The 13,913-nt window shown below is 35.1% G+C and overlaps 1 protein-coding gene across 1 annotated transcript in view; it reads right to left on the bottom strand.

The window, feature by feature from the left end:
* Nucleotides 1-794: 794 nt before the first annotated feature.
* LOC135226276 (uncharacterized) overlaps nt 795-13,913 on the bottom strand; it is a 28,494-nt gene continuing 15,375 nt past the window's right edge. Inside the window, 23 exon segments of the mRNA XM_064265718.1 lie at nt 795-1,041; nt 1,157-1,291; nt 1,375-1,542; nt 1,718-1,837; nt 2,212-2,343; nt 2,486-2,593; nt 2,686-2,818; nt 3,441-3,510; nt 4,646-4,685; nt 4,688-4,861; nt 4,987-5,167; nt 5,285-5,406; nt 5,503-5,654; nt 6,703-6,784; nt 6,914-7,072; nt 7,253-7,419; nt 7,729-7,909; nt 8,531-8,628; nt 8,743-8,955; nt 9,060-9,236; nt 9,997-10,128; nt 11,225-11,441; nt 13,756-13,869. Of these exon segments, the coding sequence (XP_064121788.1) occupies nt 838-1,041; nt 1,157-1,291; nt 1,375-1,542; nt 1,718-1,837; nt 2,212-2,343; nt 2,486-2,593; nt 2,686-2,818; nt 3,441-3,510; nt 4,646-4,685; nt 4,688-4,861; nt 4,987-5,167; nt 5,285-5,406; nt 5,503-5,654; nt 6,703-6,784; nt 6,914-7,072; nt 7,253-7,419; nt 7,729-7,909; nt 8,531-8,628; nt 8,743-8,955; nt 9,060-9,236; nt 9,997-10,128; nt 11,225-11,441; nt 13,756-13,869 (3,279 nt within the window). The 3' untranslated portion in view covers nt 795-837.

Here is a 13,913-nt window from a genome sequence, read left to right as displayed (position 1 = left end):
CCTTATTTATGAAATTTACAATCCACTAACCATCATTTATCAAATTCCCACACACAACCATCGAGAATGTCAGGTAGCCAGACCATCTACATAAGTGACCATGATGGTTCAGATTAGGATTTCATATTTGAAAGCAGGACTTCCTACCTTGTTTATTTGCATGGAGTTTTTACGTTACACGGAACCAGTGGTTATTCAGCAATGGGACCAACGGCTTTACTTTACTTCCGAACCATGTCCAAAGTGAACTATCACCAGAAATGCACTCACTCAACGGAATGGCCGAGAATCGAACTCTCGACCACCGAGGTGGGACGCCAACACCATACCAACTATGAAGCCGAGGTGCTTCCTGCTTTGAACAAAACCTCACTTGAGTACAGCAAGATGAAGTACAGCAATTTGAATGAAGTACAGCAATGATTCTATACAACTTCTGAACGAAGTCTGCACTACTTTCATTTAGTATTTTAGGTATTCGAGGGCTTTTGTCTGGAGAACAGACTGATCAGCAGCATTTGGTTTTTAACCCAGTTTCCTGTTCGTACTATGTACACTGTCTTGTGTCACCAACCATTTCAATTCAAATTTCCTTTAATGCTAAACATCCAATGACATCCCACAGTTTCTTCCCAAGAATACAATAATTGTCGCAAAGTTGTACTTTATTTCAAACTTCACCAACCAAGCCAGTTTGCTAGGCTGACAAGATTTGATACCTTCAAAAACTCTTCAAAACTTCAACAGATCCTCAACCCCAACCCAAAGTTGAAAGGACATTTCATACTCATACAGTATTTACTTAAATATATCTATTTAAAAATTTTTTAAAAATGTCTACTGCAAGTATCTCGGCAGAATAACCTTAGATCCTCTGTACTGAGCAGTGTAGAGCTTAGTTTTTACAAAGTCAAAATCACGTTCCTTAGTGGATGGATCCAAGGCACCAGAGGCAGAAAATGCAATCAGGAGCGTAGAAACATTATCATGTTTGTAAAGGAAAGCTTCTGAGGATGGCCACACTGCTGCATCAGTTCTTATCTGTAAATCAAATAAAAATTTTAGAAGTAACACATACTAAGGAAAAATTATTTCCTAATATTCCTTGGGTCATTAAAGTTTATTGAACAGTATTGAAGTTTCACGTAATACTTACCTCCCTTGAAAACACAAATTCTATACACTTCCACAGGTACAACTTTATGCTACGGAGAGTTTGTACAAATAAGCCCACTTCCCCTGATGGCATCAAGGAGATACTGCTATGGTAAACTTCTTCGATTTGCAGTGTCTGGAAAAATAATTAAGTATCAGCTGCATTCGAGTTTCGTAGAAATACTTTAAAAGAAGAAATCTATTCAGTTGCATAATTACCTGTAGCGTTTCAATTTTCAAGATACGGTCTTCTATGTAAGCCGTTAGTATTGTAACCTTAGAGCGGCATATGAATTTTTGCTCCCGCTTGGTGACTGCAATCATAGCACCCATACCTTGTATAATCACATCAACATCATCAGCTCCTGGAACTTCCACTTTAGTCACCTGGCGTAATTATTGGAAACTGTAGAATATGAACTAAGCATTCTTTTAATAAATACAAATCACATCACCACCATTAGATCCTAGAACTTACATTTTAGTTACTTTGTGTAGTTAACTAGCATTCTTTTAATGATATTTCAAACTTTATAAGTTATGGAAAAACTGAAAATCTTACCAACACCATCCGGTTCACAGTTGAATCATACGTAAAAACTTTTAAGCGACCTGGAGCATGGGCTGTTGCCTCTTCAACAATTAGCAAATATGTACGAGACCCAAGTTCCATCCAAGCACCCTGGTGGAAGGTGCATAGGAGTTACTTTTCAGCACAACATTCTAACTATTACCTCTGAAGCCTCCTTAATTTACTTACCAAATTTTTACCACCACATTCTGGCAGATTAACTTAACAATAAGAGGAGATATGTAAATCTTTTAAATTTTTAAAGATTAAAGAAATAAATCTAGCCTGTAGCCAGTTCAGCCATATACCTCACTGACAGCACTGCCATGTTTATTCAACCTACTTAAAAGGTCAGAAATTAAGTCTTGAAAATTTGATTCGAGAATGTTACATAGGGTTTGAGTTCCTAATTGCAGGTTTCCCCTCAACATTCAAAACTGGCATATTGCTGTTAGATCGTAACATTAAGCACAAAGAATTCTTACCTTAACAGCCCCAGTTGTCCCAAGATAATTCATGAGACTGAAACCACGTCCAGCATTACCACACATTACAGTTGAACTAGCAGCATGATCAACTACAGCTAAACACAATCTGTCATCAGCAAGTCTGAAACTCTATACAATGTGCATTAGATTCACATCAGGATTCATATAGTATGTAGCAAACATATCGGCATTAATTTCATATATAAAAAGTCCTTATACAATGACCACTCAATGCATAGGTTTATCAATATTAACTAATATTAATACGTACAACCAAGTCTCTGCAGTGATATATGCCAAAAGCAGTTTCTACTCCCACTTCACCAGCTACCGAATATATGTGGCCAAAGCTGCGTACTTCACCATTTTCCAGAGGTATCTGGAAAATGGCAAAAACATTTCAATACACAAGTCAAGATAGTTTTGAAAGTAGATTTACTTCATTGAGACTTCGTTCGACACGTTACTCACTTGTCTAAAGTTCTTTGTTGAAGGGAATCCACTTGGATAAGCGGTCATGTTCCCTTTCCCACATGTAGCAAGCAAGTTCCGAGAGAGCCCAGCAACTGCTGTAGGTTTTGATACTGGTATTGTTAACTGAAAAGGAGAAAAAAAAATTTAAGAATTTTAGTGTCCAACAATCAAATGACAAAACAGGCCAAGGAAGTTAACTTACAGGCTTGAGGGAAGCTCTTTTCTATCTTGTATGTATAAACCAAATCTGCACGATTATCCAATCCAGCTAGCACGTCGTAAGTACGAGATGCCAAGAAGTTTACGCCAAGACTGAAATAGAAAAGTATAAAATTCTCGAGTGGATTTTCAAAGTTCATAGTAAAACAGTTAAATCTGTAGTTTAATGCCCTACCACCAGCATTTAACCAACAGTGAATGTTCCTCTTCTTCCCATACAGTTAGTTAAATACATTTTCAAAGCACAAATGCCAAGGGTCATTAAACCATATCAGATTGCATTATCACTAATAACAGCAAAGTATGCACTACTATTTCGGATAAAGACTACATATTTGGCAAGCAGATAAAGGGTAACATTATCTGACCACTTATCCCTAAGTCATGAAATAATTTTACCAGTTAAAAAAACACATTCTTAAACAGTGGACTAAGATTACTTACTCTTATTTGATATCTACCATTTTATTATTGACAGTTTTCTAAATTAAGAGGAAAATATTATGCATAGTACTTAAAACTAAAATACTCACCTAACTGGGATCAGTTTGTGTACAGGGGGCAAATCTATCTCTCTGAAGTACCATAACTCTGTAGCCTTTTCTGAAATTTGAAACAAAAATCAATCTTTTTGGGAAATTATTGCAGATTATACATTTATTAGTTCACCATTTTTGGAATTCCTTAATTGGCATTTGCAGCACCAGAAAAATTAAGATTTGTATTAGGAAAGCAAGGGCATACAAGTGGGGTTCCCATTTCACCACCTTAAATTTCATGTTTTAAGGAGAAACTGACCAAAGTCTGCCCTTACGAACACACTAGGCTGCATCTGCTGTTATAAATGGACTTGCTCCTTCATATATAACAGCAGAAAGATTCTACCATAAAAGTAGGACTGATCCTTGGCTTTAGAGTAACAGTTAAGGAGTGGAGAAAGGGTGGCTAAGAAGAGGTAGCCTCAAATTTTTGGGTGAAAAGTGTAAAGCATGACAGTACATTCAACACTGGGAAGACTGGCTTAAGATGTAGATTTCATATTTATGTAGATTGATATTTAGTTGTATGACACTTGACCAAACCATGATTATGAAAGAAAAGTTATACAGGACAAGTGAAGATAAGAGGTAACTAATGTCAAAGCAGTAGTGAAGCATGCCCGAGTTGCTAATTTACTGAACTTTTATCACAAACAGGTTGAATAAAAGTCAACAGGTCGTTAATAGCCCCAACCAGTGCCACACAAGATTATAAAACCTTTAAAGATTTTGTATTCCACTTATGATCTTAAGTTTCTTGCAACCTCACTGATATGAATGCCTAAGTTGCTAAAGATTGTAAAAACAATTCCATTAATAAAGTATATGAATGAAGTTGCAAACTATTGTAAATGAAAAAAATCCATTAAAGCAAACTAGTAAGACCTGTACTACCAGGATACTGCATACTGAAAACAGATTTACTTCAAGAACTCCAAGATAAAGGCAACACTTATGGGAAGATTAATTTGCCTGCTCAGCCCCTGGAAATTTGAGCAATATCGAAAACATCAACTGTTGGCACTAAAGAATATATGGCTAGAGCATGTTACAGCATTTAGAGAAAAGCTTTATCAGAAAATTAAGACTATTTCCCTAGAATAGACAAGCTGCCAAAGAGTAAATAATAGTAGATTACTCCTTCATTCCCAACAAAGATCAAAGGCTTAAATCAAATATTTCACTATCATTGCTCTTACCTGACAGCATATCTCTGGCATCTTGAGCCCCTTTCAATATTAGGGAGCAAACTGGTCTCCCATATTGTTAACCACGTGGTTTCCAGTTAAACACAGTGCAAGATCAGTTACATTGTAGCCATTTATCAGGTGATTTGATATTGTGACAGTAGTGAAGGTTGGACTCGTGACAAATGTGACCGCTCCCTCAATGACATTGGGACGATCTTTTCTCACCTGTAATTGTTAGATTTAAAACACAAAGTCAAATTACTTTTCCAAAACCCAGTATTTAATACTGGGAACTATTTAAAATTAATTTTTTTGTTCAAACGTCAAAAAAAATCTAACTAGTTAATCACCGTCAAATCCTTCAATCTGGAGAGTACAATTTCATTAAACTTATCATCCAGAACAGTTATATCCTGTGCTTCTAAGCTTGTCTGTCCACTGAGGGTAATAAGGCCAAGAATCTTCTGGTCTGTAGATTTCAAGAGTACTCTGCTTCCATTCAAAGCCACACCATCGACAGTTCCACCAACCCTGCAAGCCAGTGCATTATAAACTTGAAAGAATTTCCTGTGTATGTCAATGTAAATACTTAATAGATACTTCAAACTTAAGACACTGGTCCTTATAACTAAAGTTTAGACCACTTACTCCAATGTCCCATCTTCAAATCTTAGACCTCTGAAAGTAGTTGTTCCAGGAATAAAACATTTCCCACTACTGTCATTGTTAGGCTTTACTGCATTCTTGACAAGTTCCGATACATCAACACCCTAAAAGAAACATTTAAATGATAACAAAATTTTTAAATTACAAGAGTAAGAATAGCAGTTATGTAACAACTTTCTCAGAGCCTAGCTACTACTAACCTGCACTGTGGCACGGTCTTCGACGTTGAGATCTCCATGTATTTGTAAAGACTCAAATGTCTTCCTTCCAGTGATGACTGCTGGCTTATTATATTGTGCAAAATCTGTATCCACTCTTAGATTATTCAAAGTTCCATTGAGGATGACCGAACCTGAAATATGGTAGTTTAAACAAAACTTAACTAGGAACGGTTCAGCGATTCAGGGATTTTCCATTCCAGTCATTCCCAAGACAAGTGCAAGTCCCTCAATAACCACTATACTTTGACAAATTTAGGTAGTTAGTGATTTTGGGCTGTCCTTTAGTAGTCATATTACACAGCACAACTAATTGAAGTTAACATTAAATTCATACTTCCTATGAAAGTGACATTTTGATAAATTTGTATTATTTTCCAACTTGAGACAAGTAAAATTTAGGACTTAAGCTGCATTGTCATACCCAATTCAAAATATTGCTCACTCCACATGTGAAACATTTGGACCACTGATAGGTGTCTACAATGACAGTTTCGAATAGAAAATCCCTATGCTAGAAAAGAGTTAGTTATGGTCATGGAGAAAATGTTATATTTAGCAAAAAAATTCATAAAGCTTCTCTTAATATATAGATCAAACAAAATCAAAGTAATAAAAATACAAATCAACTACTTAAAAACCTGTAAGTAATAAAGCAAATAAACTACTTAAAACCCAGTACAGAAATAACACTAAGAATAAAACAAAAGGCAAATCTAATAAAATTAAAGATTTAATATGTATTGCATTTTTCTACAGTGGTTTCACATTATATATATAGCTAAATTAATGAAAACTCCCATTATGAGCAAACTAGTATTAAAGCGTATATTACATAAATTTAAATCATGCCAGAAGATTAACCTATTAAAAAAAAAAAAAAAAAAAATCTAAAAACCAATTTAAGTATTCCCAAAGGATATTTGCTCCTGTTGACAAGAGGTAGGATTTGAAAATTAAGTGGCAAGTTGTACCGACCTATGAAAACTGCTTTACTTTTTACTAAATTTGTTGGACTACACAGAGCATGCAGTCTGCAGAATATAAATATTTTTATGATAATGGAGTGTCATTTTCCCAAGTTACCTTGCAATTGCAACTTGCTTTCATTTAAATTTTTTCCACTAAATCTTTTGAATACAACTTATACCAAAAATTTTAAAAACCAACCACATTTATTACCTCTTGCTTCTAGCTTGGGCAGTGAAAGAACTCCAGTTATTTTCTGGTCACCATCTTTCAAAAGAACCCCTTTCAAAGCGTTCTGAAAAATATAAACGATGGGTCACATTAACAGATCTATAAATCATTACTAAATTAAATTGTGCTGTTGGGGCCATTTCAAGTCCTTATTTAAAGAAAACTTTTAGGTATAGAATGACTTCAAACTCACCAGTCCAAGATCATCATCAGAATTGGTTAGTGTGTCTGTATTCAGGTTATCTACAGTCAGGTTCTCAATGTAGTACTCTCCAGTTATAGTCTGTTGATCACAATCTTTCTTCAATAAATTCTCCCACAGCTCTCTTATATCTACTCCATTTAAGCGACCCTGAAGTTTTAAAGTGGTATAATTTAGTAGATTAATACCAAGCTTTACCACACCTTGCAGATTTGTACACATCCCCAGAATACAATATACTTCATGCTTAACAGATTACAGTCATTAGTAAATACATTACTCCCAAAATCAGGTTTGCATTTGGTATACAGTCATTAGTAATTATATTACCTCCAAAATAAGGTTTGCATTTGGTACAATCTCAACATCTGCAAAATGGGTAACAGATGGTATGAAGTTTGGAGTATCACTAAGCCAGAAGGTGCTTGCCAAATTAATAACTGAAAGATCATTGATCGAGCCAGTGATGTTCACGTTTCCACCAAAGAACACATTACCTGCAGTAAATATAGAATCCTCCTAGTAAATAAATTCATACAACTCCCAGCATTAACTTTACTCATAGTACACTCTGGGCATTTAATACTAAAAAAGTTACCTTGTCAACTTACATTCACCATAGAATATCACAATTAAATAGAACTTAAATTTCATAAAGTGCATCTCTTTTGAATCTGTCTGAAAGTACTAAAATATGAAAGTACTATGGGTTATTTTAAATAAGTGTTCAAACAGTACTACACGAGTTTTTTATATTAACTGTATATCAGATTTCCACGAAGTACGCAACACTGCATGTAACTCACCATCTACTGTCAGCTCCTGTATATACATTTCTTTGCCACTTGTAACCTTCGAGTTACAGAGACCTCCAACATCTATTGAAACTGGGTTGTCATCACGATTATTTTTTACTAAGAAGTAACCGTCTACATTAAATTGGCCAGAATAACCAATTTTGCTCCAGAAGGTTTTTATACCGGTCACCTAAAAACAAGAAAAACTTTCGTTGCCTTTACCACAGTGTTTTACATGACAGGAAAATCCAAGCTTCCACACTCTAGGTCCACCTTCTAAATGGTTCAAATTTTCGCAGTGTAATTCTCTATTGTAAGCAAATAGAGATGTTTAGATACAAATATTCTTGGCAAATGGAATTTGCTAAAGTTGCACTAAAGGAAACCAGGTACTAATGCGAAGAAAAGAATTTGCAAAGTATTATTCACTACACAGTCACTTTACCAGGCCTATTACCACTTGACCGAATCCAAGCTGCTTCAACAGCATTTGCTTTTGAGATTAAAACACTTCAACTCCCCCTTTACAAAGCAAAGATGCTCAGTGATTAAGATTATGCCAGAATTAATACTTCCATTTTATCGACTAAAATGGGAAGCTACAGAAATCTTGAATTAACCAAATTAAAACTACCACCATGGTTATGTTAAAGATATATTATATAAAACTATGAAGAGGTTTTTTGGACGTACTAAAAACTATTTTGATGTATTTTATTCAACATGCATACTCTATATATTTAATCCACTGGGCAATGATGTTTCATTGCCAAGTTTTATCAAATTTATACGATAACTAAGGCATACCTACCACTTGATTTACTCCATTAGACAACAATGCTTCATCACGAAGTTTGATGCCTTGAATTTTCCCATCCAAGTTTACTGGGCTTGTGGATATTACCTCATCTGCAAAACAAGAAATTGCCTCATCTACAAATCAAGAAATTGTAAAGCAAAAAAACCCAAAAAATTAATTTCATAAATTTCAGTGTAAACTATTAAGAAAAATTTTATATTTACCAAACGTTATTCCCCCTAGAGTTGTAGGCTCATCAATTTTAGCAGTGTTCTTCAAGAGAGAGTCGAGGTCAACTCCATTTATAAATCTCCCACCAAACACTACAGCTCCTGAATTCAAGTTGAAGAATGAGTTACGGCCTGTTAATGTTTGAGTACCAGTCTTCAATAGCCATCCAGAACTATAGTCTGCAGCAGATACACCATCAAAGTTTCCTGTAAGAAAGCCAGTAAATTTCAGTGATTTATTATTAGTGACAGATTACCACTGATTTCCTTTTAGTGTCACTATCCTAAGGCAAACTAACTCCAACACTTACCATTGAATGTCAAATCCCTTACAGTAACTGGGCCAGTGAAAGTCAGTGATCCATTTATGCTTGCTGGTCTGTCTTTGTAAATTAATCTTCTCAGCAAGCTAGCAAGATTGGTTCCAGAAACGCTTGATGCTATTAAGACATTCAACTGCCTTCCTACCAGGTTTTGCACAGATGTTGCTGCCAAAATATGAAAAGTTGATGTGACTACAGGTGTGAAAGTTTTAGATATTTAACGATTCTGCAAGTGCATTTGACCACAAATATTTCCCAGGTCTTAAACAGATTTAACTCTACTAATAGTTCTGTACTGTAAATCAAGGTTCTTAAATTTCAATACATTAAAAAATCTGTTTTCCAAGCTCAGCCTAGCTGACTGACTTACACCTTCATACCAGATCAAGCGATTTAAAATGAAAACTGCAGTACTACTTCTGTTTACATACTTAGGCTATGATTAGATTTGATTTAATGAATTTAAGGTTGGCAAAGCCAAGTATTGGGGTACTTTTGGCTATTCAACACTTAAAACTGAAAAGTGGTATCTAGTGTGGCTGGCCAGCAAGATTGAGAACTAGAAAATAGAAAAAATAGAAAAAAAAAAAGTTCTCAAATGTGGAACAGCGCTAAAACCCCTATAATTGCACAATAGATGTAATAGAGAGGTTGGACAACAAGACAGGAGAAAATTTAACGAGAGATCAAGTAAGAACTGTCGGGAAAGCAAACCCTTTAGTAACATTACTTAGGGTCTAGATCAACACTAATAGTGGAACTAAATTGCTTCTAGCCACTGAAATTTTACAATATTAAAAATTATATGCCATTCCACATCTGTAAAGCCACTGTTCTACTGTGCTTTGATAGGACTTACCAAAGTATTAGTTTTAATGACATTAAGCATACATTACTTAGCAGTACTCAAAGGCGCATTACTTACCAGTCTTCCTTAGCGAGTCTGCGAAGAACAAGTCATTAATTACCACTCCATCTATTTTACCAAACTGACCCATATCCACTGCACCAGCTTTGGCACCAGATAATACTTTGAGAGTAGTGAAGGTCTTCTCTCCTGCAAGAGTTTTTAATCATCACCAGAAAACTTTACCATCTAACTTTAATAAAATTCATTGTTCATATCTTACTGCTCACAATATCCCCAGTATTATATACCCCAAATGATCAGAGGAATCCAGATTTTGTTACAAAAACCTATTCCTTACACAGGAAAAATTTCCATTCAGAGATTAAAATGTATACAAGTCATACATACCCCAGTATGTATGACATTCATGTGCTAGTAATGTGGCTGTAGTTAACTGTCATGTTTCTATAAATCTAAAACGATTATGTGCACTATTTGGTAGGACTACATCGCTGGAGAGTTACCCACAGCAATTTTTGACAGCCATGTTGTTGTAGTGCAGACTTCTAGGTAAAAAACGCCTAGGGAGGTGTGCTTTATGCTTGCAGTCTTCCTCCTTTTCTTTATTTTAAGGAGTAAAATTCATATTAAACTACAGGCCACCAAGTACTCCAGTTTCTGTCTCTTCAATCTACTTTTATCTAATAATTACTATACTACCAGTTACACTTAAAATAACATTAAAATTTTCCCCATTCACAGATTTAGAAAGATTCATAAGAAAACAAATGCAAGATTAGCTATGCTAACAAACCATATCAATAATGAATACTCATCAAAAGTACAGATGCAATAAGGGCATATGCTTGACATGGCAACTACTTAATCCTTAAAGTTTGTACCAAAAATTCTGCAAGAAATTAATGAGGGGTCAAAACTAAAATTTTCCCAGAGATATGTAGTGCAAAGTGCAGTCCAAGATGCAAAATTCTTGAAAGAGCTAATCTGATGCACCTTCAGACTCAAAATCTCGTTCTACTTATGGGATGATAAAGGAGCAGGATTATAACCACAACCAAATTACCCAATTCATAGCACGATGCAAGCCTACCCATTTGATTTATGTTCACACTGCAAAAGGAGAATGAGAGCAAGCACTTTGCTTTGAGTGGTATGCTTTTACATATAAACAACTAATCATGGATAACATTCCCTTCAACACTAGCACCTTTAGATAAAATTTACACTTTTGATGCAGGCATTGATACCCCTTGATACTACACTTAGAATTCAAGTACGCTACCTGTTATAACTGCATTGCTGTTCACCGTTACAACATTCTTCAAGTTGACACCACTGACTACCACGTCACCAGATACAGAAAGATCAAGGAACTCTGGCGAATATAAAGTAACATCTCCAGTGATGGTCTGGGCTCCATCCAACAAAATTAGTCTAGACGCCAAGGAGCTCAAATCATAACCATTCACTTTACCAGCCTCTATGTTACTCTTGGTCACCTAGAAGGCAAGAGTTAAACCAGATTAAAATTATTTCAGGCTGAAGCAGTAGCCGAGCCCCAATCTTAATTACCATAGCTCTCCAGTTGGTAAGCATTTATCTTCATGAAACAAACTATTTTAAGCCCAAACTCTAAAGGTATCCTAGCAAAAAACTAAAGGTATCCTAGCCCTTTAACGCCGATTGGATGTATTAAACTGATATAAATTGTCTGTGGAGTGCCGATCAGACTTATGGTACGTCTATATAATTTTTTTTTTTTTTAATTCGCGGAAAAATAGTTATAGGTCTACTAGGCGAAAACTTTTGAATCAAGCGCCTTTGGGGATGCTGAGAGCTCACGGATCAAGGCGTTGTTTTGTTTACAATCGTTATGCAGGCGCGCAAGCGCGAATTTCTTTCTTATCGCACTAAAAAGTATCTGCGACACATCTGAAATTATTTCGTCACTGACAATTTTTGCACCATTTTAAATTAGCAGTTACATGGAGTATATGAAATGTGCGCAATTTCATGTAGAATACAACAATAAACAACTCATGGTTGTAGCTTTCATCAGTTTTGAAATATTTTCATATAAATAACGATAAATGCCTAAATATCAACCTTCGGTCAACTTTGACTCTACCGAAATGGTAAAAAAACGCAATTTTAAGCCAAAACTCTTAATTTCTAGTAATAGTCAATCATTTACCTTTATTTTGTTGCAAACAAATTTGGAAGTCCAGCACAATATTTAGATTTATGGTTTATTTATATATAGATTTATGGTTAATTTATATATAAAAAATTTTCCTTACGTCCGCGCTGTAACTACCGAAAAAAATAAGGGAAAATTTTTCGTCCGATTGTCGTAATGTTTGCACCATTTTAAATTAGCCGTTACATAGAGTTTTATATGTGAAAATGTGCGCAATTTCATGTAGAATACAACAAAACAACCCATGGTTGTAGCTTTTATAATTTTGAAATATTTTATCATAAATAACAATAAGTGCCCAAATTTCAACCTTCGGTCAACTTTGACTCAACCGAAATGGTCGAATCTGCAATTGTAAGCTACAACACTTAGTCTAGTAATATTTCAGTCAATACCTTCATTTTGCAACAAACGGGAAGTCTCCAGCACAAAATATTTTATTTATGGTGAATTTTTTAAAACTGCTTTAACGTCCTCGCGGTTACGAATTCATGCATAATTTTGTGATAATATTTTCTCTGTTGCCTTGATCGTCTTACAATGTTTTTATACCAAAATGATCGTAAATTTAGTGTAAAATACAACCGAAAAAAAAATAACTAGCTTTAACCATTTTGCTACAGCGCAATTTGAATAAAATATGAAATTTTGTTTTCCCGCTATCATATATCCCATTATGTATATATGATAGATATTTTTTTCCATTTCTGATGGTTGCATACTAAACTTCACGCAATGACTATTTTTATTATACCCCTTCGGCGTTAAAGGGCTAGCAACGCTACAGCATTGTTAACCTATTTCAAGGGAGACAAATTTCAGGGTGTATAAGAATAAAGATTCATCATTATTACACTAGGAAGATTTTATAAGTCATGAAAAAATATAAAACAGGAATATGATAAGAAGAGTTAACAGGATATCTGTACGTACATATAGGAAAGCAGGATGAAGGCCTAAACCATGGACGCGATTAGAGACCTAGATCTAATTAGAGCCCAAACAGATAAATTACACAGAGTGAGAGTAAACTAATTAATATTAACACACAAAAAGAAAAGCAGACAACCTAATGATTTTATAAAAATTTCGTCAGGCGAGAACATCCCTCTTGCGCCTTACTATTCTCTTTAGCCTGTGTCCATAATCCGTTCTGAAGGTTAATCGTTTGCTATAGCAAAGATTACGTTCAAGCCTCATCCAACTGGCAAGATGTTTCATGCCTGCTTAAAGTAACAACAAAATATTAATGAGAACTAAGCTGTAGTTCAACTTGTGGCCTAGTTTAGGCAGTGGTGCTCAACTTCCCTTACAATACTTAGTAATCTTTGATTGCATAGTAATCTTGATTGCACACTTGCAAAAGGAAAACTAAAAGCAAGTTTGTCAGGGTGCTCTCCACCTTGCCGCAAGCTTCGTTTTGTGCAACAACTGCTTCGAAACCAAGACATACAAATTCTATCCCAAACACAGACCATCTAAGCAAAGCAGTCTTAATTGGTTCAGACAAAATTTTAGACGCCAAATGATGACCTTCCCTCACAGGCTTTTGACTAAAATTTTATTCCCAAATGCTTAAAATCAAAGCAGGACAGCAAGTACCAAATACTTACCAAATCTGTTGTAAATTTGACATCCCCAGTGAAAGTGTGTGTACCATCTTTTAGTACATAATCTCCAATACCCACTCCATTCAGAGTTTCAGTAATTGTCAAGTCTCCATCAATCTAAAGAAAAATTTGAATGAGAAAAAAAATACATTTTATCAAAA

This window comes from Macrobrachium nipponense, chromosome 14, assembly GCF_015104395.2.
Source record: "Macrobrachium nipponense isolate FS-2020 chromosome 14, ASM1510439v2, whole genome shotgun sequence".
NCBI classification, from domain to species: Eukaryota; Metazoa; Arthropoda; class Malacostraca; order Decapoda; family Palaemonidae; genus Macrobrachium; species Macrobrachium nipponense.
This window is presented reverse-complemented; position numbering and strand designations above follow the sequence as displayed.